This window comes from Pogona vitticeps, chromosome 1 (assembly GCF_051106095.1).
Source record: "Pogona vitticeps strain Pit_001003342236 chromosome 1, PviZW2.1, whole genome shotgun sequence".
Classification (NCBI taxonomy): Eukaryota; Metazoa; Chordata; class Lepidosauria; order Squamata; family Agamidae; genus Pogona; species Pogona vitticeps.
This window is the reverse complement of record NC_135783.1, coordinates 154,687,238-154,712,901: the sequence shown is the minus strand read 5'-3', so window position 1 is coordinate 154,712,901 and position 25,664 is coordinate 154,687,238. Positions and strand designations below refer to the sequence as shown.

Genomic DNA, 25,664 nt, shown 5'->3' with positions numbered 1-25,664 from the left:
CTGCCACAGTTTATACTTTATTCCCACAGAGAACCCTAATAGGCTCATTACATTAGCATTCTTGAAAGCAAGGAACTCAAAGCATTTTAGTTAATTCTTAGCCAGATGCTGGAAACCTGAAATCTTAAAACCTTTAGCTTAAAATAACTTCTTTCTTAAGGGCCTCGCTGCTTTTTCTTTTACAAATCTTCAAAGCCTCTCACAGTGGTTCCTGACAGAATTTATGGGAATACAATAGCATGCCAATTAAATAAAGCCAACTGACTGCTAATATTATGTCTCCAAAAGTCTTCATTATTAATGGAAAACCCTGTTGTGCGGCAGCATGCCAGAAGATTAACTGAAATAGAAAAGTGACCCACTTTTGCTAATTCTTGCACTTGTCCAACAGTTTCTGATCAAATAAAATGAGGTGGCCTCCACTTTTATGTGCCCATATCAAATCTGACCCGTACTAATGGTAAAAAATGTAAGGGCTGACATGCAATAAAACCTTGCCGTTTGATACAACATTTATACAGTGCTGACATCTCATAAACTGTACATCATGTGTCACTTCACTCATTAAGCACGGCACATTTTCCACTAAACGTAGTATTACACATATTGATGAGTGTGAGAAATACTTCTGTGGTTGTTCTTCCATTGCTAGAGCCCTGTATTTCAATATTTATCTCTACCTCGTAACCTATAAATGTAGTACCCTTAAAGGATAGTATCATCCTTTCATATCATGCTCATCAATCTTAGTAGGTTTCCGAATAAGCTTTCTTGAAGTTTTCTTGAAGGTGTTGTTGTTGCTGCTTGGTCTTCATTTACATCTCAAAAGCCCTTTCTGGATTTTCTCAGGACTCACTGCATATTTTCTGGAGCAGTATATTTTCCATGTTTTCAACCTGTTACTATTCCATGGATATGCTGGGTGTCGTGAGGACTGTTTTCATTACCATTCACAGCAATGAAGGCTCTTGTGGTGAATGCATGAACTATATGAACAATCATGAAGTCATGATGGAGTAATTGTATACTTTAAGCAGCAGCTGAAGAATTTCTTCTTCTCCTATTCTCCACTCTAGAGGAGATACTGTTTTTTCTGATACATTGCAGGTTCAATGCTCTCTGAGATGAAAGATTGGGCAGAGGGAGGCGATAACTTTGAGTAGCAGATGGTGGGGGATGGCAGCAAGATCTTTGAGATCTGTGTGCTATGCAGCCTGCCTGAACTATGCCCCTGAACTGGTGACCTTTTTATGCAGTAGAGGATGATGTTCCCTTACCAGATTTAGCTGGCACTCCACTCAGGACATAGTGGCACTGCGGGTTAAACCGCAGAAGCCTCTGTGCTGCAAAGTCGGAAGACCTGCAGTCGTAAGATCGTAAGATTGAATCTATGCGTCGGAGCAAGCCCCCGTCGCTTGTCCCATCTCCCACCAACCTAGAAGTTCGAAAGCATGCAAAATGTAAAAATGCAAGTAGATAAATAGGTACCACCACGGTGGGAAGGTAAATGGCATTCCGTGTCTAGTCGCGCTGGCCACATGACCACAGAAGATTGCCTTTGGACAAACACTAGCTCTATGGGTTGGAAACGGAGATGAGCACCGCTGCTTAGAGTCGGATACGACTGGACAAAATTGTCCAGGGGAACCTTTACCTTTTTTACCACTCAGGTTTTGCGCATGAAATGGGAGAAGACACTGTCCTCTGTCCTCTAGTCAAGCACTAAAGTATTTTGGGTCAACCCTGATGAACTGCTGACAGCCAAAAAACAGAGGTTGTTTTAATCATCCTTCTCCAACATACATGTACGCAGATGAGTAAAGTCAACGGTTCTAAAGGCAATGTGTTACGTTCACAGAGCATAACTAGAAAACTTTGATGAAACCCTCTGCAAAAGTGCTATGGAATGAAGTGTTGTTTAAAACAAACTCTTTTCTTAATTGTCAATGCTGTCTCTTATGATCATGCTGCTAGATTCTAAAAATTTCCACTTGCCTTCAGATTACTGGCTTCTCATTACTTCTATAGGATTTAACAGATAATTTGACTGCCAAGAGTCTCTTTATCAAGTAAGTTCATATACAACACAAACACTGCTACTATACTACACTACACTACTGCTGAGATCACATCTGCCTTCTGAAGTCACCAACCCTCTACATTTTTGCATCACCAAAACCAATCTCATTCTCTTCCACCAGACACAAAAGTGTTCCAGTATTTCATTACCCACTTTCCTCCTAAATACAGCTGAAACTCCATCTACAGTAAGATGGTCCTATAACTCCCAAGTTTTTTTGTTTTGTTTGAAATGTCTCAAACATTCCCTAAGTATGAGTGGTTTATGATTCTGGAAATTCCAAGATAAAAACAATTAAACAAAAACTTTCCCACTTCTCACCTCATGGCTCTGCCACACACTCAGACGAGGAGGAAGTTCAGAAGCAATCCAGAGGTCCTTGGAATACCAACAGAGTTCATATATTTCTCAAATTTCATCCACCTACACATTTGCAAGTCTAGATTCTTGATTCTGTCCAACCTTCCTTTCCAATTTTACAAAACTGATTAGATGACATCAGTAAATTTTTGTTTGTTATACAATAAACAGTCAACAGATGATTTTAATATTTTATTGTCCTTATTATATTGTGCATAAGTTTCATCTTGGGTGTTTCTATTCTGGCTATAATAGAACCATCCCACACACTTGTATCAATTCTGATTTACAGCAGTCATAACACCAGCTGTGACATTTCATATCAGCTGGACAGACATCTTTTACCTTCTCCTGAACACTGTCTAATATAAAATCTAGGAAATATCGGACCGCTATCACCTTAGCTACAAAATGTCAGAATCATACATTTCAAACTATATCTTGAGATGCCATGATCTGGCAGGAATGAAACCACATTCATCTTATGAAATAAGACACTTAGGATAAAAAAAGTGCAGTTTCTCTTGGGACCAAACCAAGTGTGACATATAATTGTGTTATCTTTCCCCATACATTTTTTTGCTGATGGTATACGTTTAAGGGGAACAAAAGGAAAAGAAGGGGATTGCTTGAGTTTTTTTCCACCCATCTCCATACCCCCACTAATTAAAGTGTGTTTGTAGCCATGGACATCCATCCTGTAAGGAGAAAAGAAGTTGGGAAACAATTTTGCACTAACAAATGGCTGTTGAGCAAAGGGTTAAAGAGTCCCTCTGCTCTCCTCCCAACATTGACGAACTTTCAGCCCAGGGCCTCGAGCCACCATCCCTTCCCTTGACATGCAGCAATTAGGGCTGGTTTTAGGAAGCTTCTACTGGTGCCAGGTGTGTTCTAACAAATTCCTTGTCTTATCATTCTAGCTCAAAAAGTAACGAAGGGCGTGAGTTTGTATACTGCTGCCTAGAAATATATCCTCCACTGAATCCAGTAAGATTTACCTCTGAGCAGACTTATGCCCAGGTTTCTGTTGTTATGCCATGTGAATGGTAGGATGCAATGGCCACTCTTGAACGGTGATGATACCAATCCTGTCTATCAGTTCATTGTTAAAGCAGGAAACTGGAATGTCTCCAGCACAAGGAAGTAAATAAATACAAATATCATTCAGAGGAATTGTCATTCATGATGAGACACCAGTGCAAATATCTTAATATCTCAATACACAGAGACTGGTTTTTGGCCAAGTTCTAGCAGTTCACTCCAATCAAGTCCTGCCCAATAGCATTACAGATTTCTGCACTGGCCAAATCTTTAAGACAGCTGTAATTTTATTCTGTCAGGTTATATGATTGTTATCTAAATAAATACTGTGATTATTCTTCACAAGAATGAAAATGAATCAAGAACCATTCTGGCAATCTGGCTACATTCATCTTAAGAAATCAGAATCCCAAATGAAAATGAGAATCTCTGTTTCATTCAAAACAATCAATAAATGAAGACAAAACAATTTAATAAAAGAGATATTTCCATGGAAGAATTATGACAATGCCATTAACATACACCGTAGATTCTCCATATACTTCTTAGTCTAAATCTGAATAAAATACAGAAATACTGTTCTTCTGCAAGCAGGCAAAGACATTTGTCTTAAGCAAGGTTTCTCTTATTGACTGGATGTCTCAGTAGGGTTTTAAATGGACTGTTGTACTTTAATGTTCTGAATATGTTTTGATGCTGCTTAAGTTTCTTACTACAGGATATCCTTGATCCTTTTTAGTATTTGTACACTCAGTGTTGTTGGCTTTAAATACTGTCTATTAATGACAAAAGCTGCCTTGGGTCCTTCTTAAGGAGAAAAGCGGTGTACAATTATTTTAAATAAATAAATAAAATAAAATCTTCAAAACAGTTTATAATATAACATTCTGTTTGCACTCAAATATTTTGGACACACACTGCTAAAATGAATGAACAAATGAACTGTTTAGCACATAGGCCTTTGCAGATGACATCATAAAAACACCACGCAATAAATACAATATAAGAGAATTTGGATGAAACATCTGTTCAGGTTTTAAATTTCTAAACTGTAAAACACATTGTACATATCTAAACATAAAAATTAATACAGCTAGTAAACATAAATATAAAATAGTTAATATGTGACAACGGGGCCCGAGTAGAAATAATCTGTCAGCTTGGTTCACAGCAGAGAATGCAGATTTTGCTTTCATAAAAATGGAAATAAACTTCATTTGAAATGTGACAAACTTCCCTTATCTGTAAATAACATCCTAAATTTGCCTTGGTCAGATCTGGGGAATTGTTCCAAAATAGACCTCAGTCGTCTTGCACGCTCTGCTGAGAACAAGGGACAGTAAAGTATAACATGTACTGAATTCTCAATTGATTTTGATCACAGAAGCAGACCCTTTCATTATATGGGATTCCTTTGTACCAGCCTTCTAAGACAGCAAGTGGTGGCGTAGCTATATGTGCCTCAGTGAGGGCTCTTCTGTTATCAAAGATCAGCAAAATAAGGTGGAAGGGATGGCGGTGGACATCTTTTTGTAAAGGAGTGCAGTTCTTGAGGTGCCTAATAAAACTACTGTATATCTGTTTGAACACAGAGATCTAATAGTCTTTGTTTTAATGCAAGTTTTGCTGCAGAGAAACCAAGTTTAGCACCAAGATTCAGTACAAAGGTTTTCCATGACCGAAGATTCATCTCCCTGGATGATAATGTTAAAAAGCCTGAAGGAGCACAGAATAGAATTTTTCAACCAATAGTTAACGACTACTTTATAAACTAAGCTCATTACTGGTATCCATGCCAGTTCCAATTTGACTACAATTGTAGGGGTTGCAGTAGCCGGGCAAACTTATTTTGGATAACTTCTAATGGATGAAAATTCCCAAGTCCCCAAATTTCAGCTCCATACAATATCTGAGGGAGTACTTTTGTACTGAAAACTTCATAAAGGGGAAGAACCAAACGTCTTCCTCTCCTTCTGTAGAATCTGAGTATGCCAATTCAAATTTCTGCTGAGCAAACTCAATCTGAGATGTTCAAAGGCCTGACTGGTGGAACATCACTCTTAAACCTGTTTTAATATCCACACATCAATTTTCCATTTATGAGGGTGGCGTCTTTTGTCAAAGACCATAATTGTGGTTTTCTCATAATTTTCACTGAGAAGATTCTTCTTACAGTAAAATTCTGAATTGTTTCAGTAGTCTTCTGGGGCCTATTTGAATATGGGATGTTAGCAAAGTGTCATCTATACAAAGTAACACTGAAATGACCTTTCTACCTATTCTCAGTGGGAATAATTGCAATCTTGTTAAACAGTGTGTTATATTGTTTGTCTATAAATTAAAAAAGCAATGGGGCCAGCATACAATCTTGGTGTACCCCTTTGGATGTTTTAACTCTATTAAACAATTGGCCTGAAATGCCAACTCCAATCTTTAAGGACGTATCAGTGTGCAGAATTTTAATTCTCTCTAGCAATCTGAGGTGGTATATTAAAAATTATCACTCTTTCCCAAAGAAGATATCTCAGAATACCTTTCTTGTAAATAGCCACAACGAATGAGGATAATAGTAGAGATGGGCAAGAACCCCAAAATTCAGCGGTTTGTGCCATTTTTTTTCCTCTTGTTGTCTGAACAGGTCTAGAGCACTTCAGAGCCTTGCCTCCTCAAGTGGGCGCCCACTTGGAGGCAGGAGCTTTGCTTGCTTGGCCTGCCTCCTCCGAGTGCTGGCTCTGAGTGGGCGCCCACCTGAGGTGGAAGGGCTTGAAGCGCCGTGTACCTGTTCAGCCAAAAAAACAAACTGGCATGAACCGATAAACTGATGGTTCATGTCCATTCTATTCCGTAGGGATTCTACCAAACATATCTATGTCAGTAAATAAGATAGCTAGGATGAGAGCCACCAGTCATGAAAATATTTGAGTATATCAGGGGAAATTCTGTTTTCTCCTGGAGCTTTAAAGGTAAAGGTAAAGGTTCCCCTTGACAATTTTTGTCCAGTCGTGTCCGACTCTACGGGGCGGTGCTCATCCCGCTCTTCAAGCCATAGAGCCAGCGTTTGTCCAAAGACAATCTTTCCGTGGTCACATGGCCAGTGTGAATAGATACGGAATGCTGTTTACCTTCCCACCGAGGTGGTCCCTATTTATCTACTCACATTTGCATGCTTTCGAACCGCTAGGTTGGCGGGAGCTGGGACAAGCGACAGGTGCTCATTCCGTTGTGTGGATTCGATCTTACGACTGCCGGATCTTCTGACCCTGCAGCACAGGCTTCTGCGGTTTAGCCCACAGCGCCACCACGTCCCCCTGGAGCTTTACTGTGCTTAATTATTCAGATTAGCAATTTTATTTCCATTATTGTAAATGGTGGCTACTCTGGTAAAAAGTTAGCAGGTAACTTGGGAGATGCGACTTTCTCCCGCACGTGGGTTGTATCGCAAAATAGTTTAACACAGTGTTCTTTCTCCTGACCATCCAATAAATAAGTTCGAAGTGAGATTGTGGTGGAACCTCCCTTCTGCTGTTGCCAGCAGTTGCCAATACGTCACCATGTCTTTTTAGAACAAGGCCCAAGATAGTTCCTGGAATAATTCTTTTATTGAGGCTAGGTTTATTTTTCTTTTTGAGAAGCTGTTTATAATTACTTCAAAGCTCAAAAAAATCTTCACAGGCTTTTAAATTGATTTTGCTTGTGCAGTCTAAGAGCTCCTCTTAGTTGCTGTTTTATAATGTCACATTGTTTATCAAACCAACTGTTATTAGTTTGTCCAATTCTGGGTGCTGATCTTACATTCTTAGTCAAGAATTAGAGCTTTAAGCAGTTTGCCATATAGCGCCAAGACAGTGCCAATTTCCCTCTCAATTCAAGCACTGGGTCACTGTTCAGAATTTGGTGTATTTCAAGCTGAAGTGTAGAAAACCATTTCAGTCTAATATCCCCTGTCACGCCTGCTTGAATTGTCGGAAAGGAGCCACCTGCCCCATTATTTAATGAAACTCTAGGAATGCAGAGATAAAATACAAGGGGTTGGTGGTCACTTTCTGGTTGTGCCCCCCTGTAAAATATGAAGTATAAAGGGGGAGTAATTGCTACAAAATCAATTGAATTAGCTCCCCTTTGGCTTAAATATGTAAATCCCCTGTGCTTATCACCTGCAGAATGGCCATTCAGCATTATTAGAGTAAATGTATCAATCAGCTGCTAAAAAATTTCCCAGATTTATTCATGAGGACATCTTTTGTACTTCTCAATTGATTATAGAAATCACCAGCGTGTTCAGGTTGAAGGGAACTAAAATGCCCATTATCTATACATGCATTAAAGATTTACCCTGGGGTACTTTGTCTCAAAATTGTATGTATATATATATGTGTGTGTACATATGTATACATTTCTAAATCAGACCACATAATCAAATGCTCATAATAAAAAGGACATGAGTGGGGCAGAATATAAACATTCACTGCCAAGATTTCCCAGTCTCTGAAAATCAAGAGAATAGGGTCTCAAAGAGGGCAGCATTGAAACAGAACAAGCCACTGAGATTGATACCAAGCAAGCCAATTCCCCATTTGAGAGACCTTTGACAATTGGAGAGGAAGCAGTAAGAACATATGATGCAATCCATTTAATGGCAGCTCTGAAGTTAACCATGTCTCCTGCATAAAAATAAAATCAAAACTTTTCATAAATTACAGGAACATTGAATCTTTGGGTTTTGTTTAGCCAGACAGACACATTCCAAGAAATACATTTTAGAGAATGCTCAGTCTTGGTCCCAAAATGTCAGTTTAGAGTAGTGTATTCTAAAGATGATTCTAAGTCTGGCATTGAGTTATTCTCAAGGTGATGACATTAGTCCATATTTGATGTTGTGGTGGCAGCTAAAATAGCTGAGCAACTGGCACTTTTTTTTAAAAGTACAACAATTTAATTGTACATTTTCCCCCATTGGCATTCAAAGAACAGTTTCCTACTCTGTTGTTCAAAATAAAACATGACATGGAAGTTGTCAATTGTTAAATAAAAAATGTAAACATCCAAGAACCCATACAGTGAAGCACTTTGTTTTAGTGGCACTAATTAGCAATTACAGAAAATTAGGTCATTACTTGTAATAATACATGAATCATACCCAAAGCACTACACAGAAACATTGACTAGAGCCTTGCTCTTTACAAGCTTTTCCTCAGAAGTATAGGGGAAGGGGTTACCAGAAAGCAAGCAATAGCATCAAGATATTATTCGTTGGAACTGTGTTTCTGAAGACAGTTTATTCCCTACACAGTGTTCTGCCTTATTGTATGAGGGAATGAGGTGCCTCAGTTTTGGCATTCAAGCTGCCTGGCTTGAGGACTGAGGCCACAATTAATGTCCCATCATGCAGAAGTCTTAGTGTAGCAGTATGTTGGGATGGCTTCCAGACAGTAATGCTAACTCCCAGCTGCTTGGTCTAAGGGGCATACAATCCAAAGCCACTTCTTACTGGTAATGGATTTGCATCTACCAGGGGTGTGTGTGTGTGGGGGGGTCAAGTTGGAACTGACCTATAGTGACCCTAATGGGGCTCTCAAGACATGTGAGAAGAAGTGATTTTACCAGTTCCACATACACTACAGTGAATGTCCATGGCCAAGCTGGGTTTCAAACCCTGTTCTCCAGAATCATAGTCCATCACTCTATCCACTACACCACACTGGGAATGACCAGGTGGTAGATCACTAAATATCCAAGGGAGACAGAGATGTCAAAGAATGGGGACAGTCATTGCATCAGAGATTGCTTAAGAATCTGGTATAATCATAAACATTCTGCCTTTAAACACTGAAGCATTTCTTATAATTACTGCCACTATGAAAAACACCCAGCCAGCTAAAGCATCTCCCCAATTCAATCAACTGCTGCTGCCTGGGGGGGGCGTAGGTTTCTTCAGGTTCCTTTTGGGAGTCACAGGACTCTTGTAGTTTAAAAACACATTAGAACACATCATAAAAACCATCTCTCATACCATCACCAAATATGCCTCTGAGGGTACCAGGATCAAGAGAAGAACTTCCCCTGAATATATCAACAACTGGGGATGCTCACATTGGGGAGATATGGTCCTTCAGACAGCCAAAAATCCAAATCATATAGGGTTTTATAGACCATAACCAGAACTTGGAATTAGGTCAGGAAAGGGATCAACACCTAATGGAGTCATTGTAACAAGGAAGATATACAGTATGCTACTTGTAACCATCCACAGTCAACAATCCAGCTTTAGCATTTTGGAACAGTTGAAATTTCCAGAAACTCTTCGAAAGCAGCTCTAGGTAAAGCACAATAGAGTAATCCAAAGGGATTGTCACTAAAGCATGTGTCAATATAGCCACATTTTACATCAGGAACTAGTGCACTAGCTTTAATGGCACAAACTTTAACAGACATGCTAGCTTTAATTGTACAAATGAGCTCTAGGCATGTCCAGGGTCCGGGTGAATTTAGGACTACACGAATAGTGAACTTGAGTTTTCAGGAGAAGCATAACCACATCCACCAAATTCTGAGTCCTGATTCCCTGATCTGCCTTTCAATTGACCAGAAGCACCTCTCACTTGTCTTGACTGACCTTCAGTTTATTTGCCCTCATCTAGTCCATTAACTGACACCAGATCAGAACTGAAACAGCTTCCTTGGAGTTAGGTGGATAGGAGCGATGAAGCTGAGGTGGGTATAATCAGTATACTGATAGCACCAAAACCCAATATGTCAATCGCTTCTCTCTCTCTCTCTCTCTCTCTCTCTCTCTCTCTCTCTCTGTGTGTGTGTGTGTGTGTGTGTGTGTGTGTGTGTGTTGAGAGAGAGAGAGAGAGAGAGAGAGAGAGAGAGAGAGAGAAAGCATGTAAGACACAATAGAATCCCAAGGGACCTCATAGGTCAATGACAAAGGCTGTGAGTCCAAATGAGTATAAACCCTATCAAGTAGTGATCTGACCATGACAACAAAACTGCATAGAGTTCTGCAAAATGACTGGGTAAAGATACCTGGCTCCACTCTACCATGGTGCAGGCCATACTCTGGTTCAGGATATTACAGGGGACATGGAGTCCTGAGTCACTCCTGATAAGGTGGCTTCAACATGAATGTTGAATTTCCCAGCACAACAAGCTCAGGGGACTCCTTTGGGCTTGAAGGTTCACTGATTCACTGATCGCATCTTAATTTAGGATTTATACCTCCAGATTAAGGCTCACTGAGTCATCACAGACATAAGCCAAAAGTAAAACACTTATATCCTTCTGGAGGAATACCTGGCATTCTCTGCTCTTGAAATAAGTATGTGATAATTAAAGAAACAGGAAAAAAGTGAATGACAGTAGGCCCAATATGAAGATCTCATAAGGAAAATCCAGGCCCTTGGTGGCCTCTTTATCAGTATGAACGTGATTTGTCTGCTAAGGTGATTTTTAGCTTTAGCCTTTGGGAGAGGATGGATTCCTTTTGAAGACAGTCTGAGAAAAGCGGCATAAGGAGAGTGAATCATTTTACTTTTGTGTAAAGTTGAAAAGCATTTCTGCCTCATTATTGACTCAAAGTAGGTGACAGTAGGATGATGGCTGATTTTCATTTCAATCAGCAGCCTGTGATTACCACCTTAATTAGAATATAGAAATAGAAAGCATCTAATTTTGAGCTACCCAAGAGAGTGTTGTTTTAAAAAGGCAACACAGTGCTGCTAATCCTGTGATCCTTACATGCAAAAATGACTAAAATAGAAACTGATTTTTTTCCCTGATGGAACTGCCTTTATGAAGGATCTGCAGAAGTCCTCAGAAAAAGAAATTATATTCAAAGGTTTATTTCTCATTGTATAAACCTACGTATACCCCAGCCGAGCAAACCACTCATCACTGAAGTTTCTTATGCTGGAAAGTGTTTAATGAATTTAGCTAAAATAAGAGAATGCAGGAAGTAAAGATGAGACATGAACAATATGTCAGGTTTTATATCTTTATGCCCGTTTATAGGTATTTCATAAAGAACAAACCCTAACTACTGCAATGAATGTACAGAAGGGCCAAGTTAATTTTATGAAGATTTATTGCTGACATGGAAAAGAGACATTCCAAAAATACTGAAAGGTCAGAAAACAATCCTGGCCTGTTTGTAAACCTGCATTACTGTTTCACATCTTTAATAAGATAAATTCTTTATCAGGAGTCGGCCAGTAATCTGGTCACTTTTATGGGATGCTTGAAATTTACTTCTACATTTTCCCCAATTGGTAAAGAACTTGGAAAGCATCTAATGACTAAAATGCACATTCTGTTTTAGCACTGTTCTCTTCCACTTTTGTTGGGTATTTATTTAAATAAGATGCATCCTAAACTTAAAAAAAAAACAAAAAACAAACCCAAGAACAGCAGAAGACCAATCATCATCATGCACTGTCAAGTCAATTCTGACTTGCTGTTGTTCTTACGTGCGATCATGTTCCCTTCGACTTATGGCAACCCTATGAATGAGCAATCTCCAAAATGTCATGTCCTCCACTGCTATGCTCAGCTCTTGCAAACTCAAGCCTGTGACCTCCTTTAGGGAATCAGTCCATCTCTGATTTGGTCTTCCTCTTTTCCTGCCGCCCACCACCTTTCCCAACATTATTGTCTTTTCCAGAGAATCTTGCATTCCTATGATGTGCTCAAAGCAGGACAACCTTAGATTCATCATTTTTGCCTCCAGAAATAGTTCAGGCTTGATTTGATCTAGGACTCACTTGTTCATCTTTCTGGCAGTCCATAGTTTCGCAAAGCTATTATCCAACACCATCTTTCAAATGCATTTTTTCCCTCTCACCTTTCTTTACTGTCCAGCTTGTACAACCATACGTGGTGATCAAAAATATGAGTGCGTGGGTGATCTTGGTCTTGGTCTCCAGTGACACATCCTTACACTTGACAATCTTTTCTAATTCCTTCGTTGCTGCTCTTCCAAGTCTCCGTCTCCTTCAGATTTCTTGGCTGCAGTGTTCATTTAGATTGATGACTGAAGGTACAGAAGAAACTCGAACTATTTCAGTTCTTTTCATTGTCAATGTTAAAGTTATGTAGTTCTTCTGTGTTTTGTTTGTTTAGTCGTTTAGTCGTGTCCGACTCTTCGTGACCCCATGGACCAGAGCACGCCAGGCCCTCCTGTCTTCTACTGCCTCCCGGAGTTGTGTCAGGTTCATGTTGGTTGCTTCGCAGACACTGTCCAGCCATCTCATCCTCGGTCGTCCCCTTCTCCTCTTGCCATCACACCTTCCTAACATCAAGGTTTTTTCCAAGGACTCTTTTCTTCTCATGAGATGGCCAAAGTACTGGAGCCTCAGCTTCAGGATCTGTCCTTCCAGTGAGCACTCAGGGTTGATTTCCTTTAGAACTGATAGGTTTGTTCTCCTTGAAGTCCAGGGGATTCTCAAGAGCCTCCTCCAGCACCACAATTCAAAGGCATCAATTCTTCGGCGGTCTGCTTTCTTTATGGTCCAGCTCTCACTTCCATACATCACGACAGGAAAAACCATAGCTTTGACTATTCGGACTCTTGTTGGCAAGGTGATGTCTCTGCTTTTCAAGATGCTGTCAAGATTTGTCATCGCTTTCCTCCCAAGAAGAAGGCGCCTTTTAATTTCAGGGCTGCTGTCTCCATCTGCAGTGATCATGGAGCCCAGGAAGATAAAATTTGACACTGCCTCCATATCTTCCCCTTCTATTTCCCAGGAGGTGATGGGACCAGTGGCCATGATCTTAGTTTTTTTGATGTTGAGTTTCAGACCGTTTTTTGCACTCTCCTCTTTCACTCTCATTACAAGGTTCTTTAATTCCTCCTCACTTTCTGCCATCAGAGTGGTATCATCTGCATATCGGAGGTTGTTGATATTTCTTCCGGCAATCTTAATTCCGGCTTGGGTTTCTTCCAGTCCAGCCTTCCGCATGATGTATTCTGCATATAAATTAAATAAGCTGGGGGACAATATACAGCCTTGCCGTACTCCTTTCCCAATTTTGAACCACTCAGTTGTTCCATGACCAGTTCTAACTGTTGCTTCCTGTCCCACGTATAGGTTTCTCAGGAGATGGATAAGGTGGTCAGGCACTCCCATTTCTTTAAGAACTTGCCATAGTTTGCTGTGGTCCACACAGTCAAAGGCTTTCGCATAGTCGATGAAGCAGAAGTAGATATTTTTCTGGAACTCTCTGGCTTTCTCCATAATCCAGCGCAAGTTAGCAATTTGGTCTCTAGTTCCTCTGCCTCTTCGGAATCCAGCTTGTACTTCTGGGAGTTCTCGGTCCACATACTGCTGAAGCCTACCTTGTAGGATTTTGAGCATAACCTTGCTAGCGTGCGAAATGAGTGCAATCGTACGGTAGTTGGAGCATTCTTTGGCACTGCCTTTCTTTGGGATTGGGATGTAGACTGATCTTTTCCAATCCTCTGGCCACTGTTGAGTTTTCCAAACTTGCTGGCATATTGCATGTAGCACCTTAACAGCATCATCTTTCAAGATTTTAAATAGTTCAACTGGAATGCCATCACCTCCACTGGCCTTGTTGTTAGCCAGGCTTTCTAAGGCCCACTTGACTTCGCTCTCCAGGATGTCTGGCTCAAGGTCAGCAACTACATTGTCTGGGTTGTCCGGGATATCCAAATCTTTCTGATATAATTCCTCTGTGTATTCTTGCCACCTCTTCTTGACGTCTTCTGCTTCTGTTAGGTCCCTTCCATTTTTGTCTTTTATCATGTTCATCTTTGCGCAAAATGTTCCTCTAATATGTCCAATTTTCCTGAACAGATCTCTGGTCTTTCCTTTTCTGTTATCTTCCTCTATTTCTTTGCATTGTTCATTTAAGAAGGCCCTCTTGTCTCTCCTTGCTATTCTTTGGAAGTCTGCATTCAAGTTTCTGTAACTTTCCCTATCTCCCTTGCATTTTGCTTCCCTTCTCCTCTCTGCTATTTCTAAGGCCTCGTTGGACAGCCACTTTGCTTTCTTGCATTTCCTTTTCTTTGGGATGGTTTTCGTTGCTGCCTCCTGGACAATGTTACGAGCCTCTATCCAAAGTTCTTCAGGCACTCTGTCCACCAAATCTAGTTCCTTAAATCTGTTCTTTACTTCCACTGTGTATTCATAAGGGATTTGGTTTAGATTATACCTGAGTGGCCCAGTGGTTTTTCCTAATCTCTTCAGTCTAAGCTTGAATTTTGCTATGAGAAGCTGATGATCAGAACCGCAGTCAGCTCCAGGTCTTGTTTTTGCTGACTGTATAGAGCTTCTCCATCTTTGGCTGCAGAGAATATAATCAATCTGATTTCGATATTGCCCATCTGGTGATTTCCATGTATAGAGTCGCCTCTTGTGTTGTTGGAAAAGAGTGTTTGTGATGACCAGCTTTTTCTCTTGACAAAACTCTATTAGCCTTTGTCCTGCTTCGTTCTGAACTCCAAGGCCAAACTTCCCTGTTGTTCCTTTTATCTCTTGGCTCCCTACTTTAGCATTCCAGTCCCCTAGAATGAGAAGAACATCTTTCTTTGGTGTCAGTTCTAGAAGGTGTTGTAAATCTTCATAGAATTGTTCAATTTCAGTCTCCTCAGCAATGCTGGTTGGTGCATAAACTTGGATTATTGTGATGTTGAATGGTCTGCCTTGGATTCGTATTGACATCATTCTATCATTTTTGAGATTGTATCCCATTACAGCTTTCCCCACTCTTTTGTTGACTATGAGGGCTACTCCATTCCTTCTACGGGATTCTTGCCCACAATAGTAGATATGATAATCATCTGAGCTGAATTCTCCCATTCCTGTCCATTTTAGTTCACTGATGCCCAGGATGTCGATGTTTATTCTTGCCATCTCCTGTTTGACCACCTCCAGCTTCCCAACGTTCATAGATCTTACATTCCAGGTTCCTATGCAGTATTTTTCTTTGCAGCATTGGATTTTCCTTTCACTTCCAGGCACGTCCACAGCTGAGCGTCCTTTTGGCTTTGGCCCAACCACTTCATTAGCTCTGGAGCTACTTGTACTTGTCCTCCGCTCTTCCTCAGTAGCATGTTGGACGCCTTCCGACCTGAGGGGCCCATCTTCCAGCGTCATATCTTTTAGCCTTTTGTTTCTGATCATGGGGCGTTCTTGGCAAAGATACTGGAGTGGCTTGCCATTTCCTACTCCAGGTGGAGTAGGAAATGGCATGGATTGCTGCCTTGTCGTGGCGAAGGGGCTTGAGTAACTCAGAGAAGCTATGGGCTATGCCGTGCAGGGACACCCAAGACGGACAGGACATAGTGGAGAGTTCCGACTAAACGCAATCCACCTGGAGTAGTTCTTCTGTAGTCATGGTTTTTGTCTTCTTAACATTCAACTACTTTGACACTTTCTTCTTTCTGTTTCCCTAAAACGTTTCCCTATTTCAAGTCATTACTGATTTCTGCCAGTAAGATGGTGTCCTCCGCAAATCTAAAATTATTGATGTTTCTTCCATCAATTTTTACTCCTCCTCCATGTGAATCTAGCCTGGCTTTCCATATGATATGTTCTGTGTATAGGCTGAATAGATAAGGGGGAAAATCACCCTTGTCTAAAATCTTTACCTATAGAAAACCATTCTGTCTCTCCACCTTCTGTCTTAACAGTAGCTTCCAGGGCAGTCAAGTGCTGAATTACACCCATTTCTTTCAGAACAACCCATAGTTTCTCATGATATACACATAGTCAAAGGCTTTGCTGTCATCTATAAAGCATAGACTGATCTTCTGAAATTCTTTGGTGCTTTCCAGTAGCCAGTGGATATTTGCAATATGATTTACGTCAACCCTTTCCAGGGTTTTCCAGATAGTGGTTTACCATTACCTTCTTCTGGGGGCATCCTGGGACTGTGCAGCTTGCCCAAAGCCACACAGGCTGGCTCTTCCCCAAGGAGGCACAGAAGGGAATTGAACTTCCAATCTCTGTCTCCTCAGCCAGGTACCTAAATCACTGAATTATCCAGCCAGCTGAATATCATCAGACCAAGCCAGAAACAAAGTCATCTAAATAAAATGTCATTTGCTCATCTGACATGACTAAAGAAAGAACCTCATTTGGGTGGCTATACAATACAAATTGCAATATTTAGTCACAATGTTTAAATTGGGAACAGTGTTGTTTCTGACCAGATTTGTTCAGTTCATCGAGTTCATCCGATTGCTCCCCTTGGTAGAAGGAATAATGCCCTTATTTAAAACAACAACAACAACAACTCTCCAACATTTTATCCACTCAAGGAGCCACATGTGCACCTTTGTTAAGTAAGTTTCCTCTTAAAGGAAAATTTCCTGCAGGTTGAGACTTAATTCTATTCTATTATCTAAAGGAATCTAATAAACCTTTAAAGTATTCTGTAAGAAGTGAAAATATTATTTCCTAAAGAGAAGGCTACACTGAATTGCTCCAGTCCTGCTGATGACTGCCATTCTGAAGAACTCAATGCAAAGGATTTCTGTGCTCACAATATACTGCGATTTACTAATTTCCAAAATCAATTTAACCTCTGGCTGCAACTCAGCAGATTTCAAGGTAAAACATGACCAGGAATTAGTTCCACCAAGACCAGACCAGAGTAATTTGTAAAGTAGAACTAAGTAACACGTCATTATTTACTCTGTGGCATTCTCTTAAGAGCCAGGTATTAGCTGGATTTCATGATGTGGCGGACTATCTCTTGTATGCATCTTTTCCAGCATGCTGAATTCTGCATTTTTACATGCAGTAAATTTTATGTTATGCCATAATAAGGGAAGTTGTGTGACTATTTTGTAAAATTACTTGACCATTTGTATTGAATATTCAATTGTTGTTATTTAGTCGTTTAGTCGTGTCCGACTCTTCGTGACCCCATGGACCAGAGCATGCCAGGCCCTCCTGTCTTCCACTGCCTCCCAGAGTTTGGTCAAATTCATGTTGAATATTCAGTACCAACTGCTACATATATTTGCTTGAGAACTTATTGATACATATAGAGTCTAAAATATTTCCAAGTAAATGGCTATCTTTTGAAATCCTGCAACATTTTCAGGAAAAAGAATAGCCAACAGTTATTTGGTGAAAGAATTAACCCATATACTATGTTCACATTTGAGTTAGGCCCACATAATTGCTGCAGACTATTGGAAGGAAGATCTCTCTCTCTCTCTCTCTCTCTCTCTCTCTCTCACACACACACACACACACACACACACACACACACACACACACACGTTCAATATGAGGAATCTGAGCACCTGTTTTTGAAATCCCAACTTATTGTTTTTTGACACTACTGACATAATTTTGGATTCAAAGAAATAAAAACAAAAGGGCTATATCCCCAAAGGCTAACTTTCACACACTTGCACCAGCGTTCACATTTAAATTGACTGCCTAGCAATTCTCATCCTGCCATTTTCACAAGAGAGTATGCAAATTTTTGCTCAAACAGAACAACTCTGGACTTTGTATCATTCTGCTCACACAACACCCAGTGCAAGACCTAAAGCAGTCTGTGGAGATGTGGAAGACTGGCCTTTCTGGATGAAGCCTGCTAATCTTCAAATCTTGATTATTACACATTCCTTGTGAAGCTGTACATGCAAAAACTATGAAATTCTGTCTCTGATGACAACCACCATCACTTTCCTTTCTCTGAATGCTGCTTCTTCACAAGACTCAAAACACATGACAGGAACCATTAAAAAGAGCCATCCTGTCATTTAGTCAGTGTACTATAAAACTATCATTCTTTCTATACAACACTGCAAATAGTTAAACAATTAAAAAATTGACTTAATCCCACAGTTTAGAACTAAGATTATTCTAAACATTTATTAATTGGCATTTATTAATTCAAATATATAAAATCAAAAGTCCTAAATAATGTAAACAATGACTAAACCCATAGGGGGTGTTAAAACCTTGTGTTTAACACATAATGATTATTTAAATTATCATTCAGTTAATTTCCCTACATTTCTTCAGTTAAATGCCATACTTTGGTCAAAAGCAGTTGCAGACATTAAGAAAGGTATGAGAGATTTGAGAGGCATGAGAAAGGCATGGGAGTTTTGGGGTTATATGGGAGCATTCTCTGGAAAAGCTTTGTTCTAAGGCAGTCGTCAGGGAACAGGGGTAAATTACCCCAAATGGGGTAAAAATGAAAATCCTGGGGGTAATGAGGACAGTTGCGGCAATGTGACCCTCTTTATTACCCCCAGGCATTTTATTTCCAACGATACTGTGTATAGGCGGGCATTCTGTCACAGGGAGGGCGAGCGCTGGTGAGGAGGCCCCCTTCCCTCCCCGCCTCATCTGAGCTCATGGCCGGTGGACCTGCCGGCCCTGTGGTGCCCACCTCCCTTCACCAAGGACGCGCTTTCCTGGTGTCGTGGTGGCTCTAGACTGGCTGCTTGGGTGGCAGCCACAGGTCCCAGGCGAGCGCAGAGGCTGCAGACAGCGAGAGGGCAGGGGCGGTGCTGGGAGGGGGTGGGGTAATGTTGGCATATATAATTTGGGGGGCGTAAAAGATAAAAAAGTTCCCTGACCCCTGTTCTAAGGCATCCCGATAGATGATAAACAGTTTAAACAAATACTGTTGTGGATAAAATATTAAAGCAAACATTTCAGAGACCCTTCCTCTCAATGTAAATCATCTGCTTATATATTTCTGTAATGAGAATGGAATAATCGCCAACTTGCATCCTAGTTTCATGGTTGCTTGTGGCAGAACATCATGGCATGTAACAATTATAACATAAAGAAGCGATCTGTCAGTAAATCAATAAAGATGTACTATCTTTTGTCATCTATTGCTAGACCTAATTCCCTATGGACATCATCAATACAGATTCTAGTCTGTGGGGATGGCGGTTCAGAGCATCATTGGCCTGACTTCGCTAACTCCCAGTCGTAGCTAGCAGAACATTCAGATTGCCAAATCCCACATCTAACACACAACAAAAACAGCAGCAACAGCAGCAGCAACAACAATAACAACAAACCTTGGAAATCACCATGAATCCGTTAACACCACTAGAAACATTTACAAGCCTGGACATATTTTTTCTTATGCTGCACACATTGCAAGGTCATCAGGATATGCCTTACATGATTTCCTCATTTCAGGAACTGTTATTCCTGTTCATCCTCCTCATAAAGCAGAGCAAAAAAATAAAGAAGACAAAAAATGTGGCACATTAAAGACTAACTGCTATATTTTAAAGTGAGCTTTTGTGGACACATCCACTTTCTCAGTGAAAAAATAAAATTCAACATAAAGATTTTGTCTATAATCATACCTCTTCATAATTCTTGCTTAACCATTCCTTGATTGTGGTAAGTGCAATGACTCCAGCTGGCTCATTAGGAAAACCTAAGCAAAGGAAGAAAAAGGAAGAAAAACAGTTTGATACATGTGCATATATAAATACTATCAAATACAACAGGATAGCATGGTTCAGACTTCACTGACATGGTACCCTATAAATGTTTTGGAGGACCATTTTTATAGAGGTTGCCGTCCAAAACATGTTGAGGCAGTAAGTATATAATGCCTCGGTATTCAGATCAGAATGGATTACCTTTCTTAATATGGGAGCAAGTCATTATTAAATTGGACGCAAGGGGACTTACTAGGACTGGCAGCACTATCACTGAGTTTACTTAAGCTTCAGATCATTTAACATTTACAAAGGAAAAGAATCTACATCAGCAGCTGTATCTAATCATGAAAACAATAAAGCTGGACTAATATCTAATCAGGACAACAATAAAACACAGATGTATACAGTAGGCTGTTTATCAAAATCTTTGGCTTGGTTTTTGAAACCACTTTTGAAAACACCGCAGCCTTGTGGGTAACTGAAAGTACAAATGCATGAGAGGGGTCTGGAAAAGATGTCAAAATTGGATCTATCAGTGTTATTCTAGCCTCTTGATAAAAAGTACAGTGCATGGGCACATTGTTCCAATATTTCCAGGATCCCAGAGACAGAGTCCAAAGATGACAAAAATCCCTGAGTATCATCCTTCCAGCAAGTGAGTATTGAGCCCTTTCCAACTTCATGATTCTATTCTTCTTCGATCCATGAAGGTCAATTAAGCAAAATGTGCAGGTAGGACCGCATGATCTCAAGAGCAATAAACAACAGAGTAAGTGCTGCCTTATTATGCATCTTATGACACAGAACCCCAATTTTAACTTTTGAGCAGTTGAACTAGAGCTGCATTATAAAACGGTGGCATCCGTTGGTGAATGAAATCATGTTTGCAGGTCAAAGAGATTGGGATCCTAGAGAACATGAAGCCACATAAGGGGAAAAAAGGATGAAAAACTCAGGATAGGTTGAGAGATAGACAGGCTAAGACAAAGTAGAACCTATAAAGTAAAGACCATGAAGCTTTACTTCCCTTTCCGATTTCTGAAACATGGAAATATTCAGTTAAAAGAGGAATCAAACTTTAAACAATCTCCATGCAATATTCATTATTTTAGGTGGAAACTTCATGGCAACATTTGTAAAACTTTTTTATTTTTTCCATTAATGGAGCATCTATGATGTACAGAGAAGAAAGTTAATTATCTGTTTTATGCTGTCTTGGAAAGGTTTTGCCTTGAAAGGTGGCATGTCAGTATTATAAATAAATAAATAAATAAAATCTAAGAGGAACTTAAATTACTCTCATAACCCCTTTGGCAAAGATATCCACAGTGCATTGTTCTCTTGCCTTTCTGCTTTATGGCTGCTTGATGATAAATTATAATGAATAGTACCTACGCCAAGAGTGCCCAAACAGTATTCCAGGCAACTAAAATATATGATTGTTTATGCACAGTCTATTTTCAAAAGAAACATTTTTCTTCCGGCAAGAATGATTCACCTTTAAAATGCTAATTTTACACCTTAGTGCCCTTGCTGGAAGCTGTGATAAAGCAATATACATACACACAAACACCTATAAACACACACACATGTATATCTATAACAGACACCCTATTGTTTGTTTATTCACAGACACAGAAACCATTTAAAAGAAAACTTTTAGAAACATCAACAATTCTGAATAAGAAAAAGAGAGAGGGAGGGAGGGAGGGAGGGAGAAGAGGATCTACTCTCTAATTTTTGTTTCTAATTCTGTCTCACTGCAAAAAAGATTTGAAAGCAAAACAATATTCAAGCATTTCTGGGTGGAAATGTAGGGCTTTGGGAGAAACCGTGTTACAAAGCTAACTTTAGAAAATCCAGTGATCTAGCAGCCACTTAAAGTATTGGCTGCCTCATATTCTGTCCTCTTAGGGTCCTGCCTATTTTCATGTGTGTGGAGAATAACTGCTTAACCTTCTATGCATGGATGCTATCTCCTGTTAGCTAAAAGACAGCTGCATCGTTGGGGAGCATGGCTCATGTGCCTCAGAAGAGCTTTGGATGCTTGTCTTTCACAAGGTACAGCCACCACATTACAAGCTATGAGCCTTGCATGCTGAGTAGATGACCTTTGGAACTTGAAAATATGCACAACAAAGAGAGATTCCAATGGAAGCTCTGGGGAAGGAACATCACCACTGATTGGTGGTCAGACAGTTATTTGCAGGACAGTAAATTGCTCTCTGTTGAGTCAGGACTTCAGTGCATCAAGCTCAGCACCATCTACAATGACTGACAGCAGCTCTCTTGATGTTCAGACCGGAACCGCTCCTTGACTTGATGATCCATAGGGTCCTTTCCACTTCTCCAGTTCTAAGATGAGGATGAGGATGATTTGGAGATGGCAGGCATTGAAATCGCAATCTTTGGCATGCCAAACACTGGCTGTGCCACTGAGTTATTGCTCTTTCCTAAATACGCAAAACCATGTGGACTGGTGACAACTCAGGTCTCTTGATTCCTCATCTGTCGGTCTGTCCACTGCCCCACCCTGTTGGACCCAAATAGTTACTGCTTATTTGTGCTGCTTACAGGAGTCCCATTAAAATGATGGGCATTGCAAAAGAGATGGGCAACAATTTAGTCCTTTCTGAGCAATGTGAGCTAAGCTCAGTGCAAGCTTCTCAGCCATTTTCACCCTTTCCCTTAACTTTTTTTTCCACATCAGTCTTACTGCTTTGTTTTTGTCTCTGAGCTGTGTTATCACTTACAACGGTGTGTGTGGGTCTGTTCTCATCTCCAATAGCCTTTGGCAGAAAAGCAATCTTCATAAGCACGTGGGAATCAAATTACTTGAGTGAAATGAGCTCGAGGAGTCTCACAGGTAACCAATTTCTGGAGAAGCAGCTCAGACAATTCTAGCTAAAGGCTCAATTTCACAAAAGATAAAACAGGTAAAGGTAATAAGAGTGACACTGGCCTATGTTGCTGCAGTGAGTGTGTCTTCAGAATACTGAAAAGGACAAGGGCACAAGAAGCTAAGGTGCATTACCCAGCAGATACAAGCAAGCGACACAACAACTTAAGAGAGATCCATCTGATGAGTTGGATGTTAAAGGAGAAGCCTGATTTCTTCTACCCATGTGTGTCCTTCTCAGAAGAATCCGTCCTTTTAGTCTTAATGATTGGACTAGGAGGGCAGATTCCTCCAAGAAGTGCATATGCTGGCATCCCCTACTTCTATTCCTTCAACCAAACCTTGCAAGGAACTAATTCAAAATAAGCAATAACTTGTAACTAATTCCATTTTTTTACCTATAACTAATGCACAACTGCTCTAATTGCCTCGCTTAGTATAGCACATTATGATGGCTCTTTCAAAGAGATCTAATGGCTTTAGTTACTTTTGAATAACAAGAAAGGAGACAGTTACTTTTTTAAAATTGCAACTCCACTATTGCAATTGTTCGGGAGAACTCAGAATCTTAACTAATTATTTTCAAAAGCAAGTTGTCAAACTCTGCCCAGCTGCCGATTTGGTATCACTGATGAAAAAAACATGCTTTTGATAAAACACCATTAATGCCTCTAGGCCTAGCTTAGAAAAGAGACATTGTACACTCTTTACATGTAACTGGTATGCTGACAATAAGTAGAGTGTGGCCGATAACTTCCAGTGGCCCAAGGGCTGCAAACACAACATCCTCTAAGTTCAGAAGGCCAAGCTCACCATGTGTCTTAGACACGTCTTGGAACAACTTGTACTTAAAAAGACCCTTCACAAGCTCTAGTTCTCTTTGAGTTTGGGAAGGGAGGAAATTCCTACCTGGTTTGAAAGAGACTGGGGGAACAAGACAAAATTGTACCCAACATTCTCTAAAAAATGAAATGGCCCCAATTCTGGGGGAACTCATGCAGGTTGTGGGCTAAAATACAGTGGGGTCTTGACTTGAGAACTTAATCTGTATTGGAAGGCAGTTCTCAAGTCAAAAAGTTCTCAGGTCAAATCTGCATTTCCCATAGGAATGCATTGAAAACCATTTCATCCGTATCTTCTCTTTTCTGTCCATAGAAACTAATGGGAAGCTGCTATTCTGCCTTCGACCACTAGAGGGGGATATTTTGTTTCTTTTTTTCTTAGGTCAAGAAAGGTTCAGGGAAGGCAGGGAAAATACAGTCCAGGCAGTCCAGTACCAGGCAGTCTGAAGACTGTCTCCCAATCCACTCTCTAAACGCTGGGAGGAGTGAGGAAGCAGACAGGCACCCTTTTCACTGGCCAACAGTTAACTGAAAGTTCAAATTTTGCACTTTCCCTGCCTCCCACGTGGGTTTTTTTCAGTTCTTAACTCAAATCTAAGTATATAAGTCATGTCAATATTTTCCTATGAGAGCGGTTCTTAAGTCAAAATGTTCTTAACTTAAGCCGTTCTTAAGTCAAGACCCCACTGTATGCCCATCTCTAGAGTAGAGAATAGATCATACATGGCCTCATGCAAAAACTACCATTCACTGTGTGACAGGAAGAGATTGGGGCTGTGGACACAATCCTATTCCCTCCCGGCCTTCATGTGTTGTTCACGTTAATAGGAGCAATCTTTGTAGAAGGCTAAATGCCTTCCCTTCCTCTGTTTCATATGTGGCAGCTCTGCAATCTTATTTCCCTATAACCAGATGTTCTGTGTTTCTGATTGTGGAATGAGAAACTGGAAAGACCAAGTCTCATCTACCCTTAAAAGACATTACATGCCTAATTAAAACACGGAATATGAGCAACAAAAGCTATATACTTATCCAGCCCTTAACAAGGAAAAGTGGAAGAAAAAATTTATACCATTGTTTCAGTAATTTTTAGGTTGTACAGAAGCGCTAAGGTTCTCATCCCTCTCCTCTTGATTGTGTGTGTGCATATATATATGTACCTCTATCTGTATCCATATCTACATAGGATCAATTGTAAGCAGGGAGTGAAAATTCTTACTTGTTTTATCATCACTTAATACACCTACAAAAAAAGCCATTAACAGATATCCAGGCAGTGTGTGGCTCACATTTCACATGATGCACTTCAAGAAAATGGAAACAGGCTATTTCTGCAAGCGTAGAAGATTAAATGGGAAAAGTGCCAGGAAAGAGATTCACTCCAGTGCATTTTAATGATGGCACAATGGAAGAATGGCATTCTTTAGGCACTTTTAACTGTGAAATCTAGTGTTGCCTGAAAGCCTAGCTACACGAGTAAACAGGTACGGATTGGTGTTTGCTAACATAATCCATCTGCTGTATCACTTTTGTTTTTCTTCAGGCTCTCTTACCGCTTCCAAGTACATCTTTCTGACCTTAATACAGTTATTTACATGTTCTAATGCGCTACACAATGCTTGTATTGAGGGTAATTCATAAAATGGAACTGAATACACATCAATATGCATTCATCTGAGTCTGAGCTCATAAGAAATGTAACTAAACTGGAACAAGCCTCAGTGGGATTAAGATGACTGATAACTTGTGATGGGCTGGAGAAATCCCACTGTTCCTTTATCATTTTTCTTTCTTTAAGAAAATCCTACAAGCAAAGAAAGCAACAGTTCAAAACACATTTATTTTACAATGTTAAACCAGCATTTTAGTAACAGTCCGTTATTATTCAAAGTGTAGAACTGTTAATGTCTTTGGATGGAAAAAGCTATTCCTGCCTTCCACACTTGCTAATAAATGTTCTCACATGTCTTCATTAATGGACAAGGTGATTACTGGAATGTGTGAACCAATAGTAGCATATGATATGGA

General features: G+C 40.1%; 1 protein-coding gene across 3 annotated transcripts in view; it reads right to left on the bottom strand.

Annotated features, from left to right (window-relative positions):
* MACROD2 (mono-ADP ribosylhydrolase 2) overlaps positions 1-25,664 on the bottom strand; it is a 1,236,456-nt gene that overhangs the window by 434,799 nt on the left and 775,993 nt on the right. For all 3 annotated transcript variants that reach the window (XM_073003448.2, XM_073003446.2, XM_073003438.2), the window contains exon 8: positions 19,812-19,885. In XM_073003448.2, the coding sequence (XP_072859549.1) occupies positions 19,812-19,885 (74 nt within the window). The remainder of the gene's footprint in view (positions 1-19,811; positions 19,886-25,664) is intronic.